The sequence below is a fragment of the Drosophila innubila genome (genome assembly GCF_004354385.1).
Source record: "Drosophila innubila isolate TH190305 chromosome 3R unlocalized genomic scaffold, UK_Dinn_1.0 2_E_3R, whole genome shotgun sequence".
In the NCBI taxonomy this organism is placed as follows: Eukaryota; Metazoa; Arthropoda; class Insecta; order Diptera; family Drosophilidae; genus Drosophila; species Drosophila innubila.
The window spans coordinates 9,897,562-9,913,284 of record NW_022995380.1 but is presented as its reverse complement, the minus strand read 5'-3'; the positions used below and the strand labels follow the sequence as shown (position 1 = coordinate 9,913,284).

At 41.3% G+C, this 15,723-nt stretch overlaps 1 protein-coding gene across 3 annotated transcripts in view; it reads right to left on the bottom strand.

Annotated features, from left to right (window-relative positions):
- The window catches only part of LOC117791834 (rho GTPase-activating protein 7), a 99,487-nt gene that overhangs the window by 14,294 nt on the left and 69,470 nt on the right, over positions 1-15,723 (bottom strand). For 2 of the 3 annotated variants that reach the window (XM_034631731.1, XM_034631732.1), the window contains 4 exons: positions 13,977-14,555; positions 7,869-8,515; positions 6,824-7,775; positions 5,532-5,574 (listed from right to left, as the gene is read on the bottom strand). In XM_034631731.1, the coding sequence (XP_034487622.1) occupies positions 5,532-5,574; positions 6,824-7,775; positions 7,869-8,515; positions 13,977-14,555 (2,221 nt within the window). Of the gene's footprint in view, positions 1-2,612; positions 3,183-5,531; positions 5,575-6,823; positions 7,776-7,868; positions 8,516-13,976; positions 14,556-15,723 lie in introns of those variants that run through there. The other variant, XM_034631733.1, reaches the window with a different exon arrangement.

The window sequence follows — 15,723 nt, the reverse complement described above, 5'->3', positions numbered from 1 at the left end:
CATCTAAATGTTTGCCAATTGGCCATTTTAAGGCTAATTGTATTGCCGCAGGAGCAGCAGTTAAAGCTAATAAGTGATTTGCCATTATGGGAAATCAGTCAATCATTACACATACATATACAAGTAAATTTAAATGCATAAATACGTTTAAAAAGACTTCCTCTAAGCGTTCAACTGACAATTATCTAATGCATTTGAAATGCATTAGTTTTTGTTGTAGGTGTTTGGCATTAATTAATTGCATGGCACATTGCGGCATTTGATGGTCAGAGTCGTATCTAAGAAATCTTTGTCTTTGTGGCTGCTTATATGTCATTTGCAACATAAATAACAGTCAAAGCTGACAGCAAATGACGCATGCAACTTTCTGCTGTTCGTGTGCTTCCTTACTCTGGGATTAGCCATCAAATGAAAAGAGCTTTGCGATTTTTAATTAATTACAGCAGACTTGAAACAAACAAAAGACCAGAAACTCATACGGAAGCCTTTATAAATGCTCCAGCAAACAGCCTCAATGCAAATCGAAAGAATCCAAAATAGAGTTCTTAGGGCATTGTAAATAGCAAACATGGTTGTATAAATAGAGACAGCAAGTGTGGCAGAGAGAGAGAGAGAGAGAGGGTAGGGGGGCAGAGTGAAGTGTAGGCATTTCCTCTTCAGTGAACACGAGACTGGCAAAGGATCAAGCTATTTATAAATCACACACAAGGTGCACAACAAGCTGAGCTGATGTCCTGTTAACTCGCAGCTGGCAACTGAGTTGTGTCCAGGAGACTGCTTGCAACAAGTGGCAGGCTGTCAGTTGAATTTGCCCTAAGCCAGCTGATGAGACACGCGTACTTGATTTTCATTTGAAATTAGCTGGAAGCACACGCACTCCACAAAATCAGAAGCACCTTATTCGTATCCACTTTGATGCTGATTTTATTCCACCTGCTTTGATATCTTCCAAACTGAAAAAAAACAGATCATTGAGCTCTTAATACGTTTTTAATGTCAGCGTATTATACGCCGCATATTTCCTGCTGAGTTGCCGGTCGTCTTTTCATCCACCAACCACCCCCGCCTCTTAATTCGTGTCCCGCCTCCACCACAATAAAATAATTCAGGCAATTTTGCTGTTGTTTTGCTTCCAAAAACGAATTCACAACACAACAAAAACACACAAAAGCAGACAAAGCGCAAAAAAAAATTCGCATATAAAAATAATTACATTTGAAAGGAAAACAAAACATAAAATAAAATATAATAAAAATACGAAAAATACAAAACACAAAATCAGCATGGCCAACAGGCGGAAAATTTATGCGTTTTATTGTTATAACTCGAAATGGGTTAAAGAAAAGTAATTTAAATTACACAACCGCTTCGGCAGTGGTTAAGATAATTGACGAAAATAATTTTATAAGGGAAAAAACCTGCTCATTTACATATTTTACAAGAGAAAGAAACTTCATCATCAAGGGTTGTTACTTATCCGGATTGTATTTTATTTATACAAATTTTTTAAAGTTGTAAAAAGTGTTCATCTTAGATATGACACAGATCAGACGATATTTAATTCGATATCGCTATATTTTGTATGTTTTCAGTGCAATGACATCGAAAGGAATAAAAGATACAACTCATTTACATATTTTACAAGGGAAAAATACTTTTCCATTAGGATGTGTATCATAGTAATTGACATTTTATTATATTTAATGCTATTTATAGCAATTTGCAAAGCCTGAAGACAAAGTTTATCTCAGGTATGACACAAATCAGGTGAGATTTAATTTATAATATATTGAATTATATATTGTTTGCAGTGCATTGCCTAGGGAATACACTTTGGGGGCACGAAGCATGGAGGCAGGTGCATATTATTGTAGATGTGTGTGTGTATGTTTGCCAACTCGTATGAACATATTAATTGTATAATAATTTTTTCCATTTATTACTACATGCAAACAATTTTCTTTATTTAAATGAATTGCCTCGCTTGACTGGCACGCAATTTCACTTGGGTGTAAAAAAAAAAGAAGATGAAGCGAAATCGTAGCGCAAATGATGATGGGGTATGAGTATCGTATGAGATTGTCTGACAAACTGACTGAGTGACTGACTGACAAACTGACAAACGGACTGCAGCAACTGACAGATGTGGCCAGCTGGCAAGACAGACAGACTTGGCCATACACTCGTATGATATGACAGCAACTTGTTGCAATCTCTGCCCTATTCCATGCCCAACTGCTGGACTGAGACATCGCCTAATAATGCAATGAATAATTCGATTAAATTGTGCGCCATGCGGCGTCGATTGATATGTACAGACCGCTGCGGTCCAGCTGAAAATAGCCAACAGAGTGCTCCTAAAATAGCTGGCGGGGCAACCGCACCACCTCCTAATGGGGTGTCAGAGAACAATAAACAGCAAGCGGTACGCGGCACGCGTCCATACACGTACACAGACCTAGAGTATAAATACTCGTATTTATTGTTTGTATACAGTAAGCAAAAACAAGTGATATTAGTTTAAATTTCATATTTTTCGCCCTTGGGCTAAACGTGAAAATGTTGTTCTGTTTATATTTTCTTTTGGGTGGGGGATTACTGTCAATGCTCACCTGCGATCTTGCGCTCACGCATTTTGCGCCACAACGCTTCGGCCTTGCGTTTGGGCCAATTCTCGAACTTTTGGGAGAAGCTCCTAAAGAACTTGTACTCCCGTATCGTAACGGACATGCGACGCTGCATTTTCACTAACGTGGGCAGCGCCGTTTTGTCACCTTTTTTTTTTGGTAATTTGTTTTGTGCTAAACTGTCGACAGCTTTGGCTGCCTCAAAAAGTTGAAACTGTTGCTAATTCACGAAAACTTGACAAATTTGCTTACATTGTGGCACTTGAACATTTACGCATTGCGTATACGCACTGTGTACACGGCACTGCACAGTGATAGTATGTACTTTGAATTACCGTTAGAGCGTTACAGCAAATTGAGTCGCTGGCGTCGACGCGTTCCCGTTGTCTGCCCCAGACTCGATGCGGTCACGAATGCGTCTACCGTGCACGGCGCCTGTAAGAGCACTAATGATTTTGCCCGCGCGCCAAGCAAATCGACGAGCCCCGAACATAGTCCGTGCCGACGAACGATTGCCGAGCATAGTCGATTCAAGTCGAGGCGGCAACAAAGCATTCAAGCAACGGGGCGTATGAGCAATGTTGTCTGTCGGCTGCTGTTTTTCTACGTGGAGCTATTTGTGATTCCCTTGCCCAGATGCAGATTTCATAATCGCTTATTATTATCAATAATATTATTAATAATAATGATAATAATAATATTCTCTGTGGTTAGTTGCCTTAATGGCAACCCGAGAGTCAAGTCGAGTCCATTTGAGTTGAGTTGAGTTGAGCAAACAAATAAATAAATAAATGAATGAATATCTGCTGTCATGTTGCTTGTTCATGATGTTTATTTCATTTCCATGTTTATTGAAAGGACCCACACACACACACACACACACAACCACACACACATACACATACGTATCCATTGTCAGGCTTTGTTTTAAGCAGTTGCCATTCATAGAGAATTTATATGAATTACAATCGTACACGATTGCAAAATGAGGCTATGAAAGTTTCAAGTCGATGGCCAACCGCACCTGTTGCTCATTGTAGGCAGGCATCACTGTATGCTGTAGGGAGTGAGCATTTGTGGCCATTGGCATAGTTTGTCATTGAAGGTTAAACTTTTCATTTTGTTGTCATATGATTGAAAGCCTTCACATAGTTGAATAGAAATGTTAAAGCTCTTTTAATTAACTGCATTCTGCAGAATTTAATTCGATTTAAACGCGTTTATTAATGTAAGCGACAAATTAGCGCTTAAATCATTTGAAATTTTCCTTGCTAATTGCATATCACAGAGGGCGTGGCAAAGGCGCGTTGAACAAGCATGACATTGACACATAATCCCAGTCAGTATTTATATTAAAGTATTTACTCAGACGATGAGCAAAATAAATAAATATAAAATAAATGCTGGTAATTTATATTTGTGCAATATCAGATATAAATCATGAAATACTGCGTGTTAATCTTTCCAACCAAAATAAACAAAAAATAAATAAAGAAAATATGAAAGCGACAACAACAACAAAATAGCTACTTGTGATGACTGCTTCCGTTATGAAACGACAACGACAACGACAACGAAAACCACAACCACAACAAAAGCACTGACCAGCCCCATTCTCAATCTCAAACCCAATCCCAATCCCAAGTCGAGTCCATTTCCAGTAACGGTCACGGTCCCAATCGCATATAATAAATGGAGTGAGTGTCAAGACCAAATGTCCAAATGGTCATAATGCGAAATAGGCAATATAAATAAAAGTACAAGTACAATAATGCTAAAGGCCACGACGACATTTGTAGCATGCGAGCCAGAAGCCACATGTACCCTTCTGACCTTTGCAGACGTCACACTTGTGACGTCATACGTGTGGAGTGCAAACAAACGCGTCGAGTCGAGTTAATCGTGATGAAAAGCTCTTCAAGCTGACAACATCATGTTTGTTGGTCGATAGCAGGGCTAACTGACGTCATTGTTGGCTGCTGCGCTGTTGCCTTAAAATTGAAGCAGCTCCGTTGGGAAGCAAACCAATTCAATGCCTGGCTGACTGACTGACAGAGAGAGCACTTCGCTCTGATGATTCAATTTCTCTGCTCGTTTTTGACATAAAAGGAACCAACCAACCAACCAACCACCCAACCACCCAACCCACTGGACATTTCCATTGTGCATGCGAAATGGGAATATATTGTAGATATATCTCTGGTGTATGTGTGGGTGTGTATGTGTGTGTGTGGCATGCACATTGACAGATTGACAGTCATTTTTGGCCTGGCATTTGTATTGAAGTGTTGACGGAAGTGTTGGAAATTGGCAAAAGAGCTGCGGCTGCCCGTAAGCTGTTGTTGTTGTTGTTGTTACTAGCAAAAGAACATGACAGTAATTTAAATGACAGCTTCCCCCCCAACCCCCAACCCCCACCCGCACTTGCCCACTTTAAGCATCGTCAATGGGTTTCTGCTGCCATTGATTGCCTTCAATTGTTTACAGCGAATATCAAATTATGACCTCGACTTGAATGAAAACGAAAGTTAAGACAGCGTCCGATTTTTACGACAGATAAAGAGCGTGCATTAAGGAAGAAGAACCTTCATAAATATTGTAGATGCGAAGAGTAAATTATAGAAATTATGAAACATAGTCGTCAGTCTGTTATTATAAACCACTCACGCTTAATAACAGACCGCTAATTGGATGGCAGGACCACCAGCGCATCAAATCAACGAGCCAACTTTAGTGGCCAGATTGCCGGCAACCTGATTCTCCTCAGCCTTAACTCCACGGCCTCGATCTTGGTCGCGATCCCGGTCTTGGACAAGCCATTTAAATAACTCATTTAGTACACATCTACGCTTAATGCTGAACAAAAACAAAATACAAAAACAAAACTAGTTGCTAGCCACTCACCTGCTAAATAGCGATCACTCTGCGAACGAGAATAGCGCAGTGTCTGTGGGGTAGATAAAAAAAAAGGAACACGATATTAATGTCTGACGAGCGTTGATGTTGCGAGGGTTGCTCTATCAATAACCAGCTTACAAAAAACCTATATAAATGATATATAACTAACTTATTTATATGATTATGTTAATGTGATTGAAGATTGTTAGAGTGGATGATCAAAGATATTATAGATAGATTGATAGAAAGATCGATAAATAAATAAATAAATATATCGATAGATAAATGAACAGATCGATAGAGGGATAGACCGATATAAATAGATAAATAATCGAAAAGACAATAGTAGAAAGCGCATAGATTATATGTTGACAGATAGATGAAAAGGATGTTGCGAGGGTTGCTCTATCAATAACCAGCTTACAAAACATATATTAATGATTTATAACTAACTTATATATATGAATATGTTAATGTGATTGAAGATTGTTAGATAGATAGATAGTGATAGAATGGTGTGGTATTTGGATGATCAAGGTTATCATAGAAAGATTGATGGAAAGATCGATAAATAAATAAATAAATATATCGATAGATAAATGAACAGATCGATAGAAATAGATAAACAATCGAAAAGACAATAGTAGAAAGCACATAGATTATATGTTGACAGATAGATAAAAAGGTGAAACAATAAATAAATCGAAGATGTCTTAACAGTAATATAAATATATATTTACAACGATTTAATATGTAGGCAATAAAATAAATGTTTTTTAGATATTACCAAAGCTGTGAAAATTGCAATCATTTGGATTGCAATTTCAAAATTTATACAAATATTTTCAGCATATTGATTGAAATCAAAAATGTTTACATTTATTATGATTGTAAAAAATTTAGTCTGCATTAAATTTATGGCAAATGATTGAAATAAATTTTTTCTAGTTTCTTAACACATCACAAAATGACACTTTTAGTAAATCATTAATGATTGTACTCTTTTGATTTAATTGATTGCACATTGAATATTGAATGTAAACATTTTTGATTTCAATTAAATGACTGTTTAATCATTAAACTTTAATGCAACGATTAACAGTTTCATATTTTTCCATTGGATTTTCAATATATACTCTTTTATTGGTATTATATTCAGATTATTCGGTAATATCCCAGTCATTCCCTTATCTTTACTTTATCTCTGATTTCCGTATTCTTAATTTACTGATTTAACTCTATATCTCCACATAATTCTGATCTACTGGCAATTCTTGGACTTCGTCCTCAATACTAACCAGATGCTGTGCGGCAAAGTCATCACAGCGCCGACTGTGCTCGCGTTCCTTGAGCAGAAGTGGTGCCGAGTTGGATTTGGTGGTGAGTTCCTGAATGCCGCCCGTGTCGCTGTGGAGTGAGGCGCTGCTGGGCGAGGGCAGTTCGACAAAGTGGTGCAACTGCGTGACGGTTGTGGCAGTCGGTGAGAGCAGCGACTGGAAGGGTTCCTGCCGCAGCGCCAATGAGAGTTGAGCGCGTTCCTTGTGATTGTGACGGGGCAGCAATTTGCGTGGTTGCAGCAACAGTTGGTGGTGCTGCTGGTGCTGATGGTCGAGGGAGAGACTGCGCTGGTTGCGACGTGCCACACAAGGCAGTGGCACCATGATGGGCGGTGCAGCGCTGTACTTGCGACGCAGCACCACTGGCGTGGTAATGGATGCAGTGCCTCCACCACCGCTGGCACTGCTCGCATCTCCATCGGTGCAGTCACAGTCGTAGTAATGTTGCGGCAACTCGAACTCATCCTGGCACTCATCATACTCTGCTTTGTTCGGCAGCTGCTTGGCGGATTGCTCGTCCAGCATGTCGTCCTGGGACTCGTTGGCTGCCTCGCCGCCACTGCCGCACAGGCTGAGCACCTCCAGCAGATCGGGATCATCGGAGGAGGCCACTGAGCCGCTCTTCTGGAATTTCATTTTACGCAACGCTTCCAGGCTGCTCACGGATTCATTGTCATTAGCATTGCCGCCTGTCCGATGATGATGATGATGATGATGGTGGTGGTGATGATGAAGTTGATGATGCTGCAGATGGTGGCTCTTCCAGTAGGACATGTCCTTAGGCGGCGTCGCCGTGCCTATGCCACTCTCGTTGTTGTCGTTGTCCAGTCCCGAGGAGTCGAGCGATATGCCGGATTTGCCGGAACTCAGCACACCTGTGGCCTCCTCACAGGCCGAAGACGACGAAGTGGAGCTAAGCGATGGAAGAGAAAGAGAGAGAGAGACAGAAAGAGAGAGAGATGTGTAAGTTGAGAATTGAATTTAATGTCTTTATTGGCACACTCACTTGTTGTCTTCATCGACGGCGCCAACGCTGCGGAGAATGGACTCCTCCGAGGTCCATATCGTTGAGGTGGATCCTTTTTTGGTCACATCCACCAGATAACCAGGCGTGGCGGCGCCTTTGCCCGCGCTCAGCTGTGCTCCACCTGTTGCTGTCTTTGCTGGCGGCGGAGTTATAACATTTCTGCTCGTCAATGTTGGCGACGTCGCGACTGTTGCAAGATTAATGCCCACCCGTTTTGGCATCAAAATCGGCATGGACGGCGTTTCCAACTCGCTGCTGAATTGACGCTGTCGTCTAGATTTCAAATCATCCATGGTGGTCGCAGTTGCAGTTGCAGTTGCAGCATCACCTGTTGCTGTTGTTGCCGTTGTTGTTGCCGCCGTGAGCTCTTCGATTTTCAATGCACTTTGGAAATTTGTCAGCTTATGAGTTGCTGACATTGCTGCTGCCGACGCTGTCTCTGCATGCCCATTAAATGCGGACAAGGCGAGACTCTTGCGCTGACTCTGGTTGCCCCCTGCCACCAGTTTCGGTGGTGCAACGTGGCCGCCCGGCGCCGACAGCGTTCGCATGTAGACAACGCTTGGCCTGGCAGCCGCCTCAGTGCGTCCGCAATCAAGGTTAAACGATTGCAAAGGAATGGTTGCCTGCAAAGTGAGCCAAAAGATGAGAGATGGCGACGAGAGGGAGGAGAAAGGAAACAAAGTATTAAAATATAGTCAGTCAGGTTTAATATAGAAAAGTCGACACAACACAGCGCTGACAGATTCGAGGGCCACAACCTCAACATTTTAGACGCAAGGACCTTGAATGCATAATGAGCCTGACACTGGAGACTGGGGACTGCGGATTGTAGGCTGGAGCCTGAAGAGCGGGACTATAGACTGGCCTGGGGTTATGGCTGCAACGAGGCGTTTTCACGTTTTTCAGTCGCACAAAAACAATGCCAATGGAAATATCAATGGCATTTTTGAGCGTTGTCAAGTGGAAGAAGAAGAAGAAGAAGCTACAGCCTCAGAATTTGTATTTTATGCAAATCGCTGGCGAGTTAGTTTTCTGTGGAATCTCCACAAAAGAGATGCCATTTCAAGTGGTCGCTGAGTAAAAAACACGTCTTCTTTTTTATATAGAAACATTTGCTATTGTTGTGCCTTATGATTTATACGACAGAGTTTTCTACGAACAACAGTTCAGAATTTGCGTATCTTTCGCATCTTTGGCAACTCTGTCGTTGTCACCTGTCGCCAATGTCGACAATTGACCAAAATAGGTGGTGCAGCCTTCGTTAAGTTGGGCATTCGTTAAGTTCGTTATGTCAATTCGATTTACAAGCCTTTGGCAAGCGATTGACAATTTGGTTTAAGTCGGGCTAACAAGATGTGGCAAGGGGAGGGGAGGGAAGGCAGCGAAAATTCATTTTGAATCAACTGCAACAGGCGGAAATTGATTTAAATGATTTATTGCTACAAAAAATAAGTAACACAGAATGTGCATAAGTGTGTGTGTGGTGAGGTATCTGTGTATTCATGCCCCAAAGCGACTGTGCAGCAGGTTGTAGCTGTTGCTGTTGTTGCTGCTGCCACTGACTTTGTTGACGTGAACACTCAGGCAGCTCTGCTTAGGGGCAACTGTAACGGCAGTGAAATGGCCAACAAACCTGGTAAAACTGTAACAGAAGTGGCCAAAGAATACAGAGGGAATGAAACATGGAGAAAGGGGAGTCAAAAGGGAAAAAAAATATGGCTGTTGTGTATGAATTATGATATGTATAAAGTACAAGAGCAGCTTTTGTTGATTGAAAATAATTAGTTAAGCAACTGGGACAAATAATAAATTTAATAAAAATAAAGAATTTCCTGTCAAGTCTTAGCTCTAACAAAGAGTCAAAAGATTCTACAATTTTGACTTTTCATCTTGTACTTTGTACTCTGTTTGGTTTTCAGACCAACTCCAAACCTAATATGGACAAGGCTTAATGTAATTATTTGCACACAGGATGCAGTTGGTAAGGAGAGATATCCTTGGGGAATTGTATGCCAAAACGATGGCTCAGTTGCTGCTGTTGGCTGTGGCAGCAACTGTTGCTGCAATCAAAATTTGTAATGCATTATGGAGCAGCTGCCCGAATGCGACGGCACAACAGTTTCTATGAATTATTAATAAAGTCCGATGGCCGATACTCATACTAATACTGATACTGATGCCGATACAGATATCGATACTGCTGCCAATACCCGAAGTTGTGCTGACCAACTGCGTGTTAATGAGCCGACAACTCTCGCCGGCGACGCATTAATTGGGCTGGCAACCGACGCGTCTTTTATGGGCATCTACACATGACTATGTATAGCCAGGCGGGCGCCAGGCCAGAATCCACCATATAGATCGAACGGACTAATAAAACTTTTCCATTTTACGGCTATTTATTGTTGCAGTCGTTCAATTAATTTAGCGATTTGATCAAAAAACTTAACAAAATTCTCAATTAATGTACCCAAAGTTGAACTTGTTTAACATATGTTTGTTTTTTTTTAAGTTTGTCTTAATTTTGATTTTTCTTTTCGATTTGGAAATCTGTTGTTATTGAAAGTGACGCGTTTTACGATCTTTTAGGGGGAATGGTTGGAAATAAAATGAATTTTATGTACTGCAGTAGAACTCGATAGCCGAAACGCTGGCAAGAGCCAATTTAAATGCAATAAAATCGGAAAATTTCTCACAACAAACTGACAAACGACAGCAACGATAGTTGGAATCCAAAAGAAATCAAATGTTTGCTTCGGTTAGTTAATGAAAAGCATCATAAAATGAACACAAAATGCCACATAAAATTGAATAAAAATTGTTGACGGGGGTTTTCTTTTTGTGGTTATCTCAGTAATGCATTGAAAATAGGGAACTATAAATGCCACTAATTGATCATAAAAGTGTCCCAAGAAATTGAAACGAGTATGTACAAGTCTGTGCCTGTATCTCATCTATCAATGTTCGAAAATGTAATGTAAATGACAAATGCAATGGGCAACGCCTTCATATTTATTCCCAATGTGCCACATTTATTGATGTCTGACCCAGAAAGAAAGGGAAGGCAACGCCTTGGCTGACTCCAGACTATCGCAAATCGATTGGACATGCCTCTCTGACTGCCTGCGGCCACGCATGCCCACTGATAATAATTATCAAATCAAAACACTTAAACGCCTGCCCAGCCCATCGTTTTAGAGTCAGCCGCAGTCTCAGAGTCCGACCCAGAGTTGAGTTCCCTTATTTTTTTTTCAGTCTCTTCACTCGTGGCTCGTCATGTTTGTTTGCCTTGCAGTGATTTGCAAGTTCTACTTAAGTCAAAACTGTCCAATGTCCGCTGTCCTCTGTCCGCTGTCCTCTGTTTGCCGTCCATTGATGTTGCAGCGCGTTGTTGCACGTTCAGCGTTGCACATTACTTGCAGCTCGTTGAGATGCGTGAAAAGCTTTGTGTGCGCAGCCTTTGTTCAGTTCATTTTGCATCTGGTTCGTCATCATTAAGCGTGGATTGGATTGCATTGCACTGTGTTTGCGTCTGTGTTGCATGCCCCACACATGCCAAGCTAAAGCTGAAGCTGAAGCTGAAGATTCACTTTCATAGCAATCTGAGCGCGCCTCATAAACATCACTGGCAACTAAATTGGGGCGTTGGGTTCCACTTGGTCTGCCACAGCAGCAACAGCTCCACTTGCAACGTGCTGACAGCTGGGGCAGAGTGAAGTGCTCTGCAGGTAGTGCACCACCACGTCTCCATCTTCAACTCCATCTCCATCTCCATTCTCTCCCCGATCAGTCTGTGCCGCAGGGCGGCATATTGACCCAATTCGTTGCCTCTTCCACCTTTCGAAAGAAAAACATCTGTTTTTCGTTGTTTTTTCTTTTTTTTTGGTTTTGATTTTGCTTTGGTTTTTTTTTGCTTTACTTTCGTTGACAGTTTGTCCGGATGTTTTGGGCCATTTTGGCAAACGAGGCACGCACTTGTGTCCTCGATAAGGTTGCCGCTTGCTGCTGTCTTTGATTTATACTGTCGTTGCAAGCGTATAAATCATTGACTGACTGACTGAGTGACTGACTGACTCACTAACTCACTGACTGACTAACTGTGGCGAATGCAGAAGAGCAAGAGTGCCGCATTCTCGGTGTTAATTATTGGCACTGCAGGTTTTTCGAAACTTAAGCGATTTTAATTGGCACTTTTACTTGAACGATTACTGCGAAATATGACAGCTCCAAACTGTCTACATTTTAAGGCTTCTGGCTAAATGTCAATTATGCGCCCACATTGCCTGTCTCTTAAAGGGAAAACAATTTCACATAGCAACAGCAACAACAGCAACGACATTTTCAACTTCAGCCTGGCAACAGATTTTGGAATCATGAGCGAAATTGCGCCAAATATTTCTCATGCATGTCATGGAATATTTAACAAGCGAAGCAGAGGCGACATGAGTTTCCTGTTGCTTGCTCCCAAAACACAAGCTACTGCGACAGACAGACGTACAGACAGACAGACAGACGTACAGACAGACGTACAGACAGACAGACAGACAGACAGACAGACAGACACAACAGCTGACAGTTGGTAGAAAGGGAGAGTAGACTTGCATATCATTATTATTATCATTATCACTATCAGCAGAAGGAGCACAGTGACTCATACAAGTATGCGACTAACTGCTGGAAATTTGTATAAATCCTTAAGAAATTCAACAACGATTAGTTGCCCAAGTTGCTGTGTGTCGCTTTTAGTCGTGTCTATTTCAGTTTAGCCACAAATTCATTTTGGCTATTTTTTGTTTGTTGTGGTATCTTTTTTTGTGTGTTATGGCACGCGTTTTGAAAATTAATATTTACTTTGTTGTTGCTGTTGCTGCTGTCATTTTGAGGTTTTTCCACTGATAATCACAACGAACGCTGAGCTGAGCGAAATGTATGCTAAGCATATGCAACAAACAAACTACTTAAGCAACAGACAGTGAGAGAGAGAGAGAGAGAGAGAGAGAGAAAGAGAGAGACCGCAAGCTCAGTGCCGTTTATGAGCTGGCTCTGGCTTATAAATGTTTTAATTAGATCTATTTGATATGATAAGCCAGAGACAGCTAACAAGTTGCTTGGGTTTCTGGGCTTTGGTTTATGGTTTACGAGTATGTCTGGATTAAGTGGGTCATCGAGTTTACAGCCAAAGTTGAAGCTAGATGTGGTTGGTGACCGCAGTTACTAACACTTTGTTGCATGTTGCAACAGGCAGTTTTTACTCCGAAATGCCTTAAATATGAGTATCTCTCATATCAATTGTTTAACTTGTAAAATTCCCTATCGATTCAAAAAGGTTTTAGTTTTAAGTATTTTCATATAGATAGACTAACTTAAAAAATTAGGCATTGATTCGGAAAATCTCTAAAATTGAATATTTCTCTTATCAAAATCTTTCTATTGGTAAATTCCTATCAAAAGTCTGTTTAATTTTAACTGAGACATATTTTTGTATTTCACATTAATTTATACACATTTTATATTGAAATTTCACATTGAAATATCTTTCATATCAATTATTTGAAGAGTTCCCCAATTATTTCATTTTATAGTCAATGCAACTGGTAAATCATGAAAACTGGCTGCTGTTTTATTCATCATTCTATTTTTTGTATCTATTCAACAGTTCAGAGTTTAAGTTATTCAAGTGGTGACTGTCTGTCACCGCCCTTACCCCTTTGCCACTTGCAACTTGCCACACAGAGAGGCAAACGCACATAAATTTCACGCGCTTCACTTGCTCGATATGCGATATCCGGCATAACATTTGGAACATATGGCATCAGTTCTTGCAGGGAACATTCTTGCAACGATTGGGGGCAAAAATACGAGAGAATGTGTGCAAGAGAGTGAGGGGAGTGGGAGGGGGGGAATGCGTTATGTGTGGACAACATTGTTTGACTTTAGATTAAATGCCTTTGTTTTAAGCGCTTTTTATCTAACCTACATAAAATATATGCTGTGTGGAAATCGTGCCACAGATTACACTGAGAATCCAAGCGATTTCATATTATGAAATCTCAGTTGGAGAATTTATGTGCTCATTTGACTTACATGCTTCTCCGGTTTCAAGACGAGTCCATTATGCTGTTCGTTGTTAACTTGGCTGGCTGTGCTCTTGCCAAGACGACTCTGTAGAGCTGCATTGGCTGCCGCAGAGAGCAACATGGGAGCTGTCCTGGATGTGGGCGAAGTGCTCGAGGAATCGTTGTCAGCAAATGCTGCTAGATGTGGTGCCAAGTGATCGCCACCCATTAGATTGTCCAAATCACGTAGAAATTTGTTTGCCCAAATGTTGACATCATCAGGCGGCAATGTTGTTGTTGTTGTCAGTGAAGGCCGTCGACTTGAAGCTGATCCTGGGCTCAAAGGAGGCGGCGGCAAGGCTCTTAGTTTAGTTGTCACTGGTTTGCTGTTGTTGCAACTTGTTGCTGTTGCTGTTGTTGTTGTTGTTGTCGCCGTTGTGCTGCTGCTGTCAAAGCCACTATCTGATTCCGTAGAACGCGACAATTCATCAAGCTGCTTGGCTGCCACAGCCGCTGCTGCCGCTTGCCGCACCGCATCAAGTTGATCCTGCAGCTGCTGTTGCAGACGTTGCGCCTTGCGCAGCTCGAAGACCTCGTTGATTTCCAGCTGCAATTAGAATACGAGTTGTTAGTTGCAGTTGCACATTCATTTGAAGCTTCGTTTTGATTAGCACTCTAATTGCGTGCATATATCAGTAGCCGGTAGACGACTATTAATCGCGCCCAGAGCGCCAGTTTCTAATGGCTTCAACTATGATATATGTTTGCTTAATTCAACCAACAAACAGAGCAGCAAATGCAGAAAGTTAAAGACACGATCAGACATTACTCAGAGGCAGAAACTGATGCTGAGGCTGAGACATGGGCACAATCAAAGACAAATAAATTAGAACACGACCGCAACGACAGCAAAAGGTTTTTCCTTTCCATACGAAAAATGCAGACACACGAACTGCAGGCAACAAAATAAAGAAAAGAACAGTCAAGACGTGCAGCAACAACAACAACAACAAACAAATGCAAATAAACTGAAATGAAGCAATTTGTTAGCCAGATTAAACAAAAAAGCAGCAGCAGCTACAGCAAAAGCAGGAGAAAGATCACAGAAGAGAGAAGAAAAGAGTTTCTAAAGAAGATCAGACAGAGGAGCCACAGGGCTAACAAAGTCAGCGAATTACTTAATTAAAAATCGTGGCCCTGAGATACAAAAGAGCTGCGCCAGCACGAGAATGAGAACAGGCCCAGTCCAAGTTCCACTCTGAGTCTGAGTCGGAGTCTGCATCCCAATGACATTAATAACGTGCCGAGCTCATTACTCAACAATTGTGTTTGTGTTGCAAGCGGGAAGAGGCAAGAGACAAGAGGCAGCCCTTCCAGCAAGCGGAGACAAATGCGATCGAGCATTAGCAAGTAATAAATTCACATAGGTAGCCAACATCTATTGGCCATGAAAGAAGGAGCCGACTCCAAGTGGAGCTTGCCACATGGCCTTAGTCTGTGCGGCAGTGATTTTTATCGCTGAGAATGTTTTGGCAGAGACGCTGCCTCATTTGTCCTGCCGTGTGAGAAGTTGTCGGCTAATTTGTACCAAAGAGACCAGATCGAGAACATAGCGAAACTTTCCCAGAGCGAGGCAACAATCAACGAAGCCAAGTAACAGTTTACTTTAGAAAGGGCAGAATTTCTTGCTAAACATATTAAATTTCGAGATACTCTTTCTCTGTATTTTAAATACCTAGAGAAATTGGTTGCACATCATTTAATTTTATAGAATT